Source organism: Octodon degus, unplaced genomic scaffold, assembly GCF_000260255.1.
Source record: "Octodon degus isolate 3935 unplaced genomic scaffold, OctDeg1.0 scaffold00081, whole genome shotgun sequence".
Lineage (NCBI taxonomy): Eukaryota > Metazoa > Chordata > Mammalia > Rodentia > Octodontidae > Octodon > Octodon degus.
In genome coordinates, this window is record NW_004524657.1 from 3,198,941 (window position 1) to 3,215,256 (window position 16,316).

General features: G+C 45.3%; 1 protein-coding gene across 1 annotated transcript in view; it reads left to right on the plus strand.

Annotated features, from left to right (window-relative positions):
- Nucleotides 1-16,316, plus strand: part of LOC101590493 (dpy-19 like C-mannosyltransferase 1) — a 104,244-nt gene that overhangs the window by 395 nt on the left and 87,533 nt on the right. The window contains exon 2 of the mRNA XM_023721293.1: nucleotides 7-26. Coding sequence (XP_023577061.1) covers nucleotides 7-26 — 20 coding nt within the window. The remainder of the gene's footprint in view (nucleotides 1-6; nucleotides 27-16,316) is intronic.

Consider the following 16,316-nt stretch of genomic DNA (forward strand, 5'->3'; position numbering starts at 1 on the left):
GGGGCGCTGGGCCACGCCGCTGCTGGGTGAGCGCGGGGGCTGCGGGAGCGGGGCGGGACGCGCGGCCGACCACGCTGCCGGCCCCACAAAGTTGCCAAACTCGGAGTTCCGTCAGGAGAGCTCCCCGCGTGTGTCCTCCGGTGGCACTTCGGGATTCCTGCGCCCTAGTGTCGCCTCGGGCGGTGCAGAGTTTGGGGTACCCAGCTCGCATCCTCACCGCCAGCCGCCGGCGCTCGCGCCCGTGGGACACGCGGTAGGATGGGCTGCGGAGAAAGTTTGAGCGCGCCAGGATGGCAGCCCAGTTCCCTTTTGGCCAGGTGGAGGTCCAGGGCGCGCGGGAGCTGAGGCTCGGGTCCGCAGGCCCGGCTCTGTATTCAGCCCCTGAAGCGCCGTACGCTGCCTGCTGCCTCTGCCGTGGGTGGCCGCGATGGGCTTTGGCCTCAGAATTATTTAATTCCTGATTATTTAGCCCTTTTGGCTTCTCTGTTTCCCCGATAACCTGAAGTTCCCTTCGCCCACATTTTGGGGTTTAGTATAGGCTGAGGAACAGCCCTGGGCAGAAGCATCTTGCAGTGATGACCTGGCCACTTCAGAAATCCCTGGATCTTGAAAAGCTGCACGTGTTGTCAGGAGCTCAGAAAGTTGGGATTGCTACTAAGTTGCTCCCCCCCCCCCCGCCACACACACACACACACACACACACACACACACACACACACACCCCTTATATAGTAGATTCTAGACTAGAGTGCTAGTAGCATTTTGGGCACATTCTTCCTTTTCCCCCAGCAGTGAGCCAGTGTGTGGGTTCGGTTCACCTTGGGGAGGCAGCATGCTACAGCGGAAGAGGGTGGCTGTGCTGGCTCCTTTGCCTGTGGAATTATCCTCGTTCTGCTCGTCAAGGGTGTGCTGGGGAGTGCAACTAAGAGGGTCAGTGCTCATGGGAGCTGCTTTGTGTCCACATGCGGTTTCTGACCATTGTAAGTTATGAAGTAGGGAAAGGGGAAATACTGGTGTGAGATCAATTGATAGAATGAAGGTGCATGTGCTGAGTGGCTAGCATAAACAGTAACCATTTTGCAGTAAACTATAGCATGGCATTTCTTTTTCAGGGAGGGACAGTAACACATCTTAAAATAATGATGGAATACTGATTGCTTTGTTTATTTTTGCATCCCCCCTTCCTATAATTATGTTTCTTTTGAATCTTACATTGGATGGTGTATATTTGGATTTAATAAAGCCTATGGATCCTAAATCCAGTTTTGGATCCTTGTGACCGTGTAGCACTCTGGCTTGGCCTGGGCATTAGAAGGTGGTGAATGTGGTAGATCCTATGTGGGGCAGCTGTTCACCACGCGACAGTGCAGACAGTGTATTCTGCTGACCACCTGCAGGGAGATCACAGGGACCCTAGAGAGGTGGTTTGGGGATGATTGGATCTGAGAGTTTGCCTCCGCCTCAGGCCACCCAGATCCGGGGAAGAGGATACTTTCAGTGTTTTCAAGGCTGCCTTGTTTGCTGTTTTATTTCCTCTCCCAGAATGAAGTGGAAGGCCAAATGGGGACCTTTGACGTAGGTCTGGTCTTTGGGCTTGAGAGCTGGTTGTACTCTTTCAGAGTTAATCTGTAGCTGATTGAATACCACCATTAAATATTAGGCTGTTACTGAGATGTCTTTGTTTCTGCTTAGGAAGACACTTTTATGAAGAAGCAGAGATTTCGAGGAGTTAGAAACTGGCTGCAGCTTTTCTCCATATGTGTTAGACACCCAGAAGTCACCAAAGTGACCCTTTTCTTTGTTGGATCTGTGAGATGGTGTCAGGCTCCGAGTGAAGTGTTGTTATAAAATCTGTTTTAATCATCATGTCTGTTTTTCTTATTTGAATAGTGTATTCTGCTTATTTAATGCTGACAGTTGTACAGGTGGGTTCTTGAAATGTTTATTTTTGAAAGTTTCAACCTGGCTGCTTTCTGTTCATCTGCCAGAAGGAGGCAGAGGTGTAGAGAGAACCTTGACAGAGTCTTAAGCTTTTTGACCAGAGCCCACAGCAAACACTACATTAAGCCTGCTCTCACCTCTGGCAGCTCACTATCATCTAGGTGTATTTGCCACTGTGTTTCCCTGTCTGTTTATATGTGGCATGTCAGTGTCCAGAAAGAAATGGATTTAATCAGTGGACTCTTCAGAAGCAGATGCAGGCTTCAGGAGTCCACAGAGAACATGTAGGCAGACACCCGGGGACCACTTGCTACCCAGGAAGAGCTGCCCAGACCTCGCCTCCCTCACTAAGGCACTAAGGCTTTGCCTTGACACTTGCCCCTGGGAGTGCCTCCTGGGGCCTGGAACAAGTCAGAGGAGGATGAACTGAGATGAAGCATCAAGTGTACCATGTATGCAAATATTTAAATTAAAAGTTTCACAGAGCAGTGTTGACTTTTGAGTACGTACGATACATTCTCATTTATTGTGTTTTCTTTTATGCTGTTTATAAACCATGAAGATGACTTCACAATCCTGAATTGTGCTTCCCAGTTTGAAAATAGCACCTTTGGAGACCTTTTTTTTTTTTTTTTTTTTTTTTTCGTGAATACCTGTTTCCAGCTAGTCACCTGAGCAATGCATTTAGCTTTGTCAAGGGCTGGTTCTTGGACCTTGCTCAGGAGAGTCCTGGGCTAGACTTGGTTCTCAGGTTTGACCAGTCTCTAGGGCCTGGGAGCCGTCCTGAGGGCCGAGCCACACACTTAGGCTGAGCCTGAGGTGGGCATGTGGCCGGAGGGAAGAATGGCCCACCTGTATGTTCTGCCTGGAGCAACCTGCTGTCACAGTGCAAATCCACTGCCTTCCTTAATGGGGCAAGGGCAGCCCGCTGGCCGTAGCTTTTCATGTTCTCTGTTGTTTTTCCCCCAAATGAGCTGTGACTTGCCATTTATCACCTGATATGGTTACTTCGTTCTTGTACAATGTTCCTATTCCAAAGGAGGAAGTTGGAAGGGGCACTGGGGAAGACTGTGAGGAATACACAAGAAAGGTGCCTGCAGAGCCATGTATGGTACTAGACCACACAAGGTGCTGCTTAGGAAATAGAATGAAAAGGCAGCCTGGGGATATTGGAGACAGTGCTAAAATCACTATTTTCCTCGTCCTGTCCTGCTTGACTCCTGCCTGTCACCTGCCCTTTGTTGTTTCTCCCCCTCATTCTTCCTTGGATCTCTTATCTGCAGGGCTGTACCCCATGTTGACTGGGTGGGGGTGAGGTGCTGTTTTTGGGCGAGGGGACTTCCCCTGTGGTGACAGCCAGAACAGGTCAGAAAGTATGCAGAGGCCAAGGATTTCATCCAGGTATTGGGACTAGGACTACTGGATGGGAACAAATGGCATTTCTGTACCGAGCCGCACTGACTCCTACTTTTGCGTGCAGAAGCTGTGTCTGTGTTCTCAGTATTTCTATTCTTACTTGCCTCATTTTTAAAATGGGAATAATGCGTGTCTCATCTGGTTATGATAAAGGAAAAGTAAAGCCTGGCGTGGTGGTTCACACCTGTAATCCCAGCACTCAGGGTGGCTGAGGCACAAGTTCAAGCCCAGGCTGAGTAACTTGTGGACATTGTTTCAAAAAAGAAAAAGGAAAGAAAAAAAGAAAGAAAGAAAGAAAGAAAGAAAGAAAGAAAGAAAGAAAAAGAAAGAAAGAAAAATTTAAAGCAGCTGAAGATGTAGCTCAGCATGAAGGCCCTGGGTTCAGTGCCCAGTACCCTGAGTAGGTGTGCAGGGGAGGAAAAAGAAACAATACACCTAAAATAACAGATAGTTCTACCTCTGTGGAACTTAACATTCCAAAAGGGTGTGCTTGGCAAATAAATGAAAATGTTTATTATAGAAAGTGCCTTCGAGGAAGATAAAAGCAACTGAAATAGGGAAACAATCCCCAAAGTCGGGAAGTCATTGAGTAAGAGCAGGAAAGCCCTCTGGGGAAGTTGTCTTAACACTGAGACCTATAGGAGCTCAGATGTGAGCCTTGCAGGAGATGAGGGGAGCAGACCGCAAGTGCCAAGGAAGGACCGGCGTGAGTGCGCTAGAGCAGAGGGTGCTCAGGTACAGAGCAGCCCTGCAAAGAGCTGGGGTTTTGTTCTAGAGCAACTAGAAAACATAGAAGTGCTGAATGGGAGTGTCGTGATTGCACTTTGGCTTTGGGAATCTGCCTTTGGGAAAGAGGTCCAGGCAAGGTCTGGTCTCCTGAGGGCCCCTCCTGAGGGGAGAAAAGTGTTGGTACAGATGGATAGATGGTGTGAGGATGGATGGGACTGGAATCTGTGGTGGGAAGGGTAGAACTTTGATGATATATTCTTGCAGAAAGGGAAAGGGAGGAGTTATGAGTACTTCCTAGGTTTTTGGCAGTTCTAATTGGGGAAATCATGGTATTTACTGAGATGTTGAAGATGGACAGGTTTGAGGGAAAAGAGCAAGAACCTATTTTGGACCTAGCACTGCTGAGACATTTGTGAGATATCAAGTAGAAGTGTCACGTTGGTGGTGGAACTTAAGAGAAAAAGGATGAGTGGGGACCTAAAAGTCACAGACTTCAACATCCGGTGCTCTTCAGGCTCAGTGAGTTGAGTTCTAGTTCTGAAAGCAGCTGCACATTGTCCTGTGAGGGGCTTGGTCTTCTCAGGTGCCATTCTTAGTGCCTTGGAGGAGCTCATCCACTGTGAGCTCAGTTGCCACTGTGGTGCTGGGGTTGTCATACTTATTTTCCCAGCCTGAGCTCTGTCACTTCCCCAAAGTCCTCTCCCCTCTCGTAGGGCAGGCAGGGCCAGGCCACACAGGCTCTTCAGTGTGGGTCCTGAAATTTTTATACTGTTTTGCTGTATTTGGCCGGATGCAGGAGGCCTCTGTCGTAGTAGAAGGCCCCAGTACAGTGCTGGGGAAGCTCAGCACTTCCTGCCTGGCGCAGCTCATACCTGATGTACCCGAGAGCCATTTGTGCTTGCGGGTAGTGCTTTGGGGAGGTGACTGGATCATAGGTGTGGAGTGCTGAATTAATTCACTGAGTGGCTTAGCATAATCCTGGGTGTGGATGATGACTTACTGAAGGAGGAAAAACCCACCTTCTGTGCAGGCGGCACCATCCAAAAGGCCTATAGCCTAGCTGGAATAAAAAGGGAAAGAAGGAGAAAGTCCAGCTGCTTCCTGCCTACCCTGCCGTGAACTGTTGCTCCTCGGCCTTCCCCCTCTGTTGCACTGCCGTGCCTGAGAGCCCACTCACTGTGCGCTGAAATCTCTGCAAATGGTGAACCAGAGTAAATCTGTTCTTTTTCAACTTGCAGGCATCAGCTATTTTTTTGCAACATTGAGAAAGTAGCTAAGATACTTCTCAGTTAAGTATCAGCTTCCTAGTTCCTCTCTTTTTGGAGGCCCAGGGACTGCAGGCTGTCCTTCTAGGCTTGTTTCCTGACAGGTACTGAAGTTGCACTCAGCACCAACCTAGGCGAGCTTGTGTGAACTAATATAGACACCCCAACCCATGTTTCCCCTGGGAAGCCTGCAAGGAGGAGGGCAACTTGGGATTGGAAAGAATTTCTATAGTGCTTGAAGCAATATTAAAATTTTTTTCCAAAATAGACTTCTGCTTAAGTCTAGAGAATACTGGTAATCACCAAAACATTAGTTATATTCTTAAAATGCATTGAACCAGGTGTGATAGCACATGTCTATAATCACAGCAGCTGGGGAGGCTGAGGCAGAAGAATCCTAAATTTGAGGCCAGCCTGGGCAGTTTAGCAAGACAGTTTCCAAAAATTCAGAAAGGGCTGGGGGATCTTGGTGATCGAGTGCTTGGCTAGTGTGCGCTGAGCTAGGGCCAATCCTTCGTGCCGCAAGAAAAGAAAAAAAGATGCTCTGAGTCTAAAGGATGTAGTATCAATTTGTGATTGAGAATATGGCATGGATGTTAAAAGCAGGAAATACTTTACTATACACAAATTTGGATGTTGTCAACATTTGAACATTTGAAACACCTGTCCTGTTAGGTTCTACTAGTGTTTCTCTCTCTTTTTAATGTATTTAGCACAGGGTCTACAGGATCTTACTGCACAGATCAGACTCATAGTGGTCCTCTTGTTTTCAAGCACTGAGAGGATTACAAGTGCATGCCACCATGCCCAGTCTCAGTTGCAGTCTCAGTGTGCAATGGGGGGAGGAGGGGAAGTGCCGACATGACTTATGGTGCCTGGGATCAAACCTCAGTTCCTGCGCTCAGCCTAAGCAGGTGCTTTAGTCTGCTGAGCTACCTGGCCAGCCCTACCAGCGTCTTTTAATAAGTGCTTTATGTATATTGATGTTTATTAAAGTTTTTGTTAATGAGCTACTTACACTGCGTAGAGACTATGGGTTCCCCTGCAGCCTTTATTATTTCATTGATGAATCCTACTTCTTGTTTTGCTAGTTCATCTCCACCCTCAGCGTGTCCTTTGCTGAGCCACTGTGACCACATGGGGCAAAGTCCCCTGGTGTCTGTTCCCCTCGCAGTCATCAGAACTGATGCAAGTTGTAGTGTGTGTTGGCCCTGACCTTCACACTGCCATTGAGTCCTGTAAGGCCGGCTGCTATGCCTGAATGGCCTTTCATCACCTAGTCAAACGTTCCTGAATAGGGTTGCATTTAAAAAGTGAAGAATTAACTTCTAAGAGCACAGAAGTCCACAACCATGCAGCATATTTTGGGGCCTTAACACTCCCTATCCATTCTCTGGAAATTGTTACTGTCCACCTAAAGGAGCGAGCCCTCCTGATCTTGTTTGTTTGTTATGGGTTCCTCCACTGGACTTCTAAAATAGCTGTCTGTCAAGTACAATTCCAGTGGTATTATAGTCCCTGCTGCATGACAAAGGCGTGGGAGGTACTTCCTAACTAACTTATTGCAGCAGTGACCCTAAGTGCAATTCTGCAGCCCTCACCAGACACTTGCAACTATCACTCAGAACTGTGAGTGCGGTCTGTGGTTCTGAGCAGAGATGGGCAGGATTTTATCTAGTAGGATTTTAAGCAGACTTTGTAAATCATTGACCAGCTCCTTTTGTAAACTTGTTATTTTGACAGATTTCGAATTTGGGAAGACTTGTAACTGAGAAGAGTGAGGCTCTATTCATATTTTTCTACTAACTCAGATTTTCCTAAAATGTACCCTCAGTGTGCGGCCTATTCTAGTTCCTACAGTAATCACTGCTTTGTGTAATCCAACCTTTTCCAAATCATAAAAGCACATAAGGGGCCAGGGAGATGGCTCAGTGGAATAAGTGCTTCCCTGGCAAGCACAAGGGCCTGAGTTCAATCCCCGGTTCCACAAAAAAAAAAAAAAAAAAAAAAAAAAGCACTTACATAATTGGGGCAGTGGTGTTATTTTCTACCATGTTTACAAGAGGTTTTTTTTTTTTTTAAAAAAAAAAACAATAAAGCTTTATTTTCATTGTTTTCTCATCTTTTATGTGCATGGACATTTCTTAGCAATCTAGATTTCAAAGGTCATTGCAGCGCATTTTACTTATGGGAAGCTAGCGCAGGGCTGGGTGTTAGCTGGCTTCACCCGATGGGACTTGGGGTTGAAGTTACAGGCATCTTGGCTTTTATTAGATTATGGGCTGACACCTAAAATCTTAGAAGAAGATCAATGGAAAGAGGCTTTCCTGGTCCCAAGGCCCGACCTCTTGGAAAGAGCACTGCTTTGCTGATTTGACTCATTGGGAATCACTCCAGTTTGCTTGTCCTTCTGGTCAGTCCGTCAGTCTTCAGTTTGTCTTTGCTTGGCTGATTTTTGAAACTAATAACTTCTGTTTTTCTTTTTTTAGGGGTATGTATTGGTTGGTTATTTGGCAGTGCTGTAGAAATTGATTAAAATGATAAAGAGCCATCATGATAGGGGGTAGGGAGATGGCTCAGTAGAGAATAAGTGCTTCATTGGCAAGCGCAAATAAATAAATAAATAAATAAGATTGAAATTAAATGATAGGCTACATGTTGTAATATTCAAGGGGAAAGTGCAGTTTGGAGGGGCTTTCTGGTCTTAAAATTGGAACAGTCTACTGGCAGTGGCCATAGGAGGATGTCCTGCCGAGCATGCTTGGCTGGCATGGGGGCTGTGAATGGATCCCTTTTTCCTGCTAGCAAAGAGATGCAGCTTCTATATACTCCTGTTGGGTTTACTAAAGTTTTGTATCTTCCCTCTGCATGCCCAGAGCATTTCATAAGAGCATATACCAGTTGGCTTTAGTTAGCTGTTTGTTCTTAAAACAATGAATGCATTTTTTTTAGTAAGGAGTAAATTAGTTATTTTATTTTCTTGGTGATATTGGGAGTCGAACCTAGGGCTTTTGAACATTTGCTGGGCCTTTTAAATTTATTTCTATTTTTAAAATTTTGAGACAGGGTGTTACCAAGTCGCTAGGCTGTCCAGACTAGTTTTCAACTTGCAATCTTCCTACTGCAGCACCTAGAGGGATAGGATTACCAGCATCTGCTACTACACCAGGCTAGGAGGAAGTTACTTTATAAAAATGATCAATGTGGGTTATTGATTGATTTAGAAATAGTTGCATTCACATTATATAAGGCTAAGACTTTTAAAAGAAGTCAGGATTTATTGCTTTTAAAACACACATTGGCTGATGGTTGTATTAAGGATTACCTACTTTAATGTTTATGCATCATTAAGTGTTTTAAGTATATGAAAAACTTTGTATGTTTTTCTTAGAGGCTCTGTTGTTTTCATATATTTAAAAAAAATTTTGGTTCAAGTCCATCTTGGGCAATTTAGTGAGACCCTATATCAAAATTGCTAGGTTCTGGCCCTAGCATGAATTGCTAAATCATCATGGTGGTCATCTAATATGGCTGCTGAAGCCCTTAAAACAAAAGCCCATCTTCCCTAAGACCACCTCCCCCTTCTTCTCCAACTCAGTCCAGGGTGCAGTTTTCTTTCATTCTTCCTGCCACCTCAGGGAAGACCCCTAGTCAGCGCCCCCAGGTATATCTAGACATCCCCTTCAAACTCCACCTCCACAAAGGCCATAAAAGCCTCAGCCTCCCTTTGTTCCAATCCAGAGATTTCCTTATCTTCCCCAAATTCTCTCTGTGTCCTCAAAGAAAATAAAGTCCCTTTCCCTTTTTCCTTCTGCCTGTTTCTCTGTTGTGCTGGGCACTTGAAAAAAACTATCAGAAATAAAAGACAATTTTGAAATAAAGGCCTGAGGCTATACCTGAACATAAAGGCTCTCCCATCCCCAGTGCTCTTAAAAAAAAAACAAAAACAACCCAAAACAAGAACCCCTCCCCCCCAAAGCCCCCAAAGTGCTTTGTCCTTCAGGTTTTGGGTTGTCTAGACATCCTGTGGGCTAGTCCACCCTTTCAGTGAAACTCGCTCACCTTTTCATGGCTGAGCCTGAATTGGAGGAGAGACCTGGTTCTACTGCAGGCCGGCTAAGCCCCAGCCCTGGATCCTTGGGCCAGGTCAAGAAACAAGACCCTCATGTGCCCCCAGCACCTCCTGGATTTGTTCTGCCTAGTATGTGAGACTCTTGTGTAAGCTGCAGCAGAAAAATATGTTAGATATCATCACCAGTATTAAGGGTTCCTGATTTTTTCTTAACTGTTCTAAGCCACAGTTTTGCTCAGTGTCAAATATGTATGAAGGAGATTCTGATTTAAATTCACCCTAAAAAGTCATCAGGCTGGACCATCATGAATTCTCGATCTTACTAAGGATAGTAGTTTTTTTCAAGCCATAACTGTGAGTTTTAAAAGCAATCTTCCTTCTCAGTTTGAGGCTCATTATCTAACTAAATTGAGTCTACACCTCTTTCTTGTTCAGAATAAAATGTTCTCCCCTGTTCAAAAGAGAAAACAGAAGGGTCAAACTTAGCTAGGTCTTACAGCTTGGGGAGCGGGATGATCTAAAGGAAAACAAAAAATAGTAGGAAAATCGCTTTGCAGTTGCTCTGGAGTGTGTGAATCCAGCGTCAGTGGTGAAAGCTGTGTGTATTCTGAGATCCTGGGGCTCAGGGTTAGTCATGAAGGATCATCCAGCCAAGCCTCCCCTTGTTCCGTGCTTTATACAAATGCAACCAGAGAGGCTAAAGAAGTTATGTCAAATTGGACCTAAGTGCTGCTGCACTAGGAACCATTTTCTTACTAGGGAGAATAAAAATAACTTGAATTTTTATTCTTTCCTTTTCTTAATCATTTTTTTCCAGCTACCAAGTTTTGCCAGTTTCTCCTTCAGAGTTATCTCTTGAATTTGTATTTTCTTTTCCTAATAAGCCCATTTTGTGGCTGCTGCCACCGTTGTCTCTCTCACACCCTCTTTGTTACTGTGCTCTGCTTGCCAGGCTTCTTAGGGTCCCTGTGCCACTTCTCAGAGTCTGAGCTGTGCCGTCTCTGCAGGCTTATTCAGAACTCAGGTTTCGCAGCCCCTGGTGCAATTAGCAGCAGAGTCAGGCTCGCTGTGCAGTCTTGGCAAGCAGCTCTTCCAGCCGGGGGAGCTTCTGTGGCCAGCAGATCTGCCCCAGTCTGCGCTGCTGTGCTGGAAGCCACCAGGACTCCAGGATGCTGTCAGGGCTGATGTGGCCCAGATGGGTGGTTCTGAGCCACTGTGGGGTGTCTGTTAAAATGCAGGTCCAGTCTGGGAGGAATGATGAGCCCTAAATGCGAATCCAGGCAGTACCCAAGAAGTGAGGACTCGACTCCAGGCCCCATGGAGTGGTTAGGGGCCTCTTTTGCCAGGAGAGCTTGGTATCTACCTAGGCTCACCTTATCATGGCCTGTGCTGGTGGTGATCATCCCTGACTGTACATCAGGATCATTTGTGAACTGAAAAAATCATCCCTGGAGTTTTAAGTAGGGCCTTGACTGAAAATCCATGCATAGGCCGGTCAGATAGCTCAGTGCATTAAAGCGTCTGCTTAGGCAGAGTGCAGTGGCTGAAGTTTGATAGAGTGCCTTGCCAGCCCCGCCCTTAGGGCACACTTTGATGGCAATTGAGACTGGGCATGGTGGCATGTGCTTGTAATCCCAGCACTTGGGAGGCTTACAACAGGAGAATCACTACAAGTTCCATCTGTGTAGTGAGACCCTGTACACCCTATGCCAAATACATAAAATGAAAAGAAAAAAGAAAAAGAAAACCCAAGCATCTCTCGTTCCCCTGAGTGTTCCTGGTGACCCCACTGCACTATTGGCACAGGCTGCCTGGGCCCCGTATTACTGTACTTGTGTTTCTACCCCTCTCAAGATGTGTACAGGACCAGGAGCCTATGGCTCAGTGTGACAAATAGGTGATGTGCACAAAGCTAGAAGGTCGCTGGCCTTGGGGACTGTGGCTCAAGATCACTGAGGAACAGCTTTCGGTCTGCTCTCCCCCTCTGCTGTCAGGGTACCCTGAGCAGCCTTGCTCAGGTTGTTGTAGGCAGCTAAATTAGGTACAAATATATAGGCAGGCAGACAGGGCAGTCAGACAAGGTGGAATACAAGGTGACTTTGCAACTTGGAAGAGACAGACACTCCTGCTGTGGACCACATCTCAAGACAAAAGAGTAAACAAATGCAACCACATATTTCCCTAGGGATGGGCATCAGGGGTTGCTATTTTAAATAGGCATCAATCACAATGTAAGAATCACTAACCCAACCTCCAACAGGAAGAGATCCTGTCCATATTCATGCCTTATTGCTAAGTGACTCGCTTCCTCATTTGGTCCTGGAGTTAGTCAATTTTACCTGAGCAATGGTGCTTGTAATCTTGTTGGTTGACCATAGTTTTGTCTCACCTCATGCCCACCTAAGGGAGTTCCCATGTTCTCCACCTTACACCCACCTCACCACATGGCTTTATTCTATAAAAATCTCTGGAAGAGACAGCTTCTGGGGCAACGGGCTCGGGCTCCCCATTTGTCCCTCTCTTGGACAGAAGTTTTTTTTTTTCTCCAATAAATATTCTGTTCTTAACCTCTGTTCCCAAAATTCATTCTTCAGTTTTAGAGAACAGGAACTCATCCCAGATACCTTTCAGGTCAGGAGGTTCATTCCCCTATATCAAGGTGACCTGCCCTGAGGGCTGGCAGGTTGTGTGTAACAGGGACTCTCGGTGTGGATGAGCACCACACTGTCCTTTTTCATGCACTGTAACATCAGGATCAGTGATGGCAGTCTTGCTGTCCTGGTGGATGGAGTCCCATCCAGCTTCATTTCACCTGTCCTCTGGCCATCTACCCTGCCTCCCCACTGGGATTGTGTCACTGTGTGCCCTCCCCTTTCTGCTTTAATGAACTGTGTCCAAAGAGGGGGACCTGCCCTCTCAGATTTAATACATTTATGTCATCTGCTAGAGTGTTGAATATGGTTATAATCTCATTTTGTGGACTTAAATCTGATCTTTCAAAGAACCTCTAAGGGTGAAGACATTGGCTTCTATTTCTTGAATGTTCTTCCTGACTTCTAGGAAAACAAGTTTTGTATCTCATATGCATTTTGTCACTTGTTGGTTTGGAAGCATTTGTGACCCACAAAGCAGTGTAGGCACCAGAGGGGAGGGCACTGGGCTTGTGGGCAATGCCAGTGAACTTTTGCAAGTTGGATTTCTAAGAATAATGACCTTTGCCTTTTAGTTTGCTCCGCAGAATCTGGGCTTTGTTTTCTAGGTACTACAGATTAGATGTTTTATTTATGTATTCACGTAGTCCGCCTTCTTCAAGTAATTTGGGTTGTTTTGATATTGTCTCATAAGCTTAGAGTTTTAGCAGAGTCCACCTTGTGATTTCTTCTGCATGGCTCAGGGAGGTGACAGCAGGCAGGGTGCCTAGGGAGGTGGTGTAGAGGCTTAGGAGCTGGGTCCTGGAGCTATGGCTGCAGAACCTGGCATGTTTGACCACCAGCGTAGGAGCCATGGTTCAGGCCTTCTAGCCAGGACGGCCCCACAGCATGGCACCCTTCAGTTCTCCTCACTGTGAGGGATGAGTTACGTGGATTTCTCTGTTGCAAATAGCATGTTAGGAGGCCCTGTGATCCACTGAAGCAGGCCAGAGGTGGACTGTGTGCATGCGCAGAGGGAAGTGGGCTGTGCAAGGAGGGGGCAAGGCCCATTCTGCATAGGCAGCAGCCCCCTGGGCCCCAGGAGAGCCTGCTGGTGTGGGGCAGGGAGCGAAGTGCAGGAAGAGACCTGACACCCAGCACAGACATGTAGTACAGATAGGAAGATTAGAAAGTGGCTGAGCCTGGAACCTGATAAGCTGGACTTGGAAACCTTGTCCCAGTGGACCCAAGGGATGTCTTTAGCTCCTTTTATTTTTATTTTATCATAAGGCTCAAACTCTTTAGAATGTTTTAAGGAAAAATCAGTGACTATGGAGGAATCTGCTGTCCTCTTACCTGTCCTGTGTTACCTGCTGTTGTTAGGAGAACAAGCAGCACCTGCCCATCTCTGGAAACCCTGCCCTGGAGTAGCCCTGCGCCTCTGGGCAAGAACAGCTTCTCTTTGTGAGATGGGAGTAAGGCCTCACAGGATGTGGGAGTGAAGTAGCATTGGACTCAGCTGGGACATTTCATGAGGACTGCCCCCATGTGCACCCTGGAGTCATCAGGGAGGGACCTTAGCTACACTGTCTGCTGTCCTGGGGCAACAGGGATGGGGCTGCGGGCCTGAGAAGTGAATAGAGGTGGCTTAGGGAAGAAGTCCCTGTCCTGCCTCCTGCCTCCTGCCTCCAGATGTGACAGACCTATGTGGCTGAGCACCCTGGGCATGCTACTGGGAATCAGGCTGCAGCGGGAATCAGGCCCTCACAGGACATACAAGCTAGGTCCCTGACTGGGCTGGGGCCCTCACACAGACCTGTCCCAAGGAGTCGGTGATGCATGCTGCTCCAGACCCCCTGTACTCTGTACCCCAGCCAGGAGATCTGGAAGGGCCTAGGGTTGAGGCTGGGGACAGTTTATGCTTGGGGGCACTGCACTGCAGGAGTGACTGGGGTGTGGGTGTGGGTGTGGGTATGGGGGCATGTGTAATATGCATGGGTCACAGCATATTCCAATTGGGTTTGTTATGTGGATATTCCTATGAATGTCTCCACCCTCCCCTTGCCCGCTTGTCAACAGTGGACATAATTCTCCAACCTCTGAGGCCCAGCAGCGAGTGAGCTCTAAGAACCATGGTAGTCAAGTTCAGCCTATGCTCTTTCCTCTGGAAGTTAGGGTTTAGGTCACACAAGCTAGGATTTTGTTTAAACAGGATTCTAGCCAGTGGGAAAGAGTAGTAATGACAAGTCCTCCAAAATCTCTGTAAATTGATACACTGTGACATACCCTGTACACTTTCTTTAGTCAGAAATAGTTAATGCAGAATGCCAGAATATCTAATTCAGGTTGAGAACATAGGCAATTTATATGCTTCCAGCAAAATTGTAAGAGCTTTTCAGAATTCTTAGGCGTAAGGAATGTGATCCTTTGAATGACATTACAAAGCAAATCTTCCTTTGAATTCCTTTTTCTTATGGAACAAGTTTGAAATTTTTTTGAAATTTAAACTTTAAAATTAATGTTTTGAGTTTTAAAAATAAAAAATACTCAACTTCATTTCCTTAGAATACCAAAACAGGGCATGGGTGTTAATGTGAAAAATGGATTTTCTGTTTTGTTACACTCTCCCAAAATATAGAAAGGGTGGAAAATTACTAGAATAAATTTAGAGAAAGTCATTTAAAATGTTCTTTACTGAAGGCAAGAAGAGCTGTAGGAATGCTTGCAGATGTGTTTGTCAGTTCATAACTTTATTCTTAAATTTATTTCATGGTTGCAAAACTTTTCTTGGAAATTTCGTTTTCAAATGACATATTTAAATATAATTACTTGTTTTTAATAGGGTATCATATTTTTATGTAGGTGCTCAAAATTGTAGGCTCTATAGAATATACTGCATGGTATTTACTTGAAGATAAAAATAATCCAGATGTATGTCTAAATATCATTCAGGAGCCATTCTAATTTTTAAATATTGTTGAATAATCCGTAAAAGGAATAATTCAAATAAAAACAAGCGAAGAGTTGGCAGCATATTAAAGTGGTAATTCTGTATTTTCAGAAAAAAGCAAAGTGAACACATCTTTCCTTTTGCTTTTCTATTATAATGACCAGCTTTTAGTATTTCATTGTTACTGAGAATAAAATTTATTCTTCATTTAATTGCCCATATCAGTGGGTAAATTGCATTTTTCCTTTTGTGTTTAAAGCAAGAGGAAGAGTTGGGACATCTTATGGTCAGGAAGCTCCTCCTTCCACCCTCCTCTTCTTTTTTCTGAATACTCTTTCCTACTAGGTTTATGTCTGGGCATATGTGATAGTCATTATGTCTTTTTTTTATTAGTAGACAGGTGCTGTCTGTCGTGATTGCATCTGCCTCAGGGGTGGGTATGGGCACCTAACACATCCTGATTCTTTTTATTTCCCTTTTCCTCTCTTCCCCTCCTCTCTCTGTCTCCTGCTCCCTTTCTCATTTGCAAATGATCTATCTCTGTTTCCTATTGCCCATCTCTTATTTTATGCTTTAAATAGCTTATGCCGTTGGGCTTCTCATGTAAGTGGTTCTGCAGAGGCAGAACAGAATTCCTGGGGCTGTCTACCTCTCATCCACCTACCTTCATCTTTGTGCAAAAACTGCTAGTGACTCCTCTGCTTCAGTCTTCCCCTTCTCCAGACAGGATTTGTGAAGATCTGCTCAGGTGGTGTTTGTCTAACACCTACCGAGTGCTGGCTGTGTAATAAACATTCAGATGTTACCATTATTACTGAAGTGAAGGGCACAGATGTATTCAAACTTTGAGCGCATTCTGTTTTTATTTTTTTAATTTTATTTTATTGAGAAACAACTAATAAGACAGTTTCAAAACTGATTAATAGGACATTTTCAATAATTAATACATTGTACATTGTTATCTTCTTAGTGGTTATCCATAGTACAAGAAGCAGACAGGATATCCTGTCCAAATACTATTACTGCAAATCTTTCTTCTCATTGAATTAAGCAAAAGTAGCTGTATATCTATCCCAACTACTCTGTATATACAAATACAAAATGGTCCTTCCTTTGTATCCCATTTTTTTGTTTAGTCCTGTCAGAAATGGGTATTCCATTGGCATCTAAATACTATAGGTGCGTGAATTCAGCAAAACAATCCAACACAGTCCAGCAGTCCACAATAATAGTGGGTTATCCACAGAAGTTATTGACTTGAGCCTTTCACAGCTCAGCATATTAATATGGCTTTACTTTATATACCTCATTTT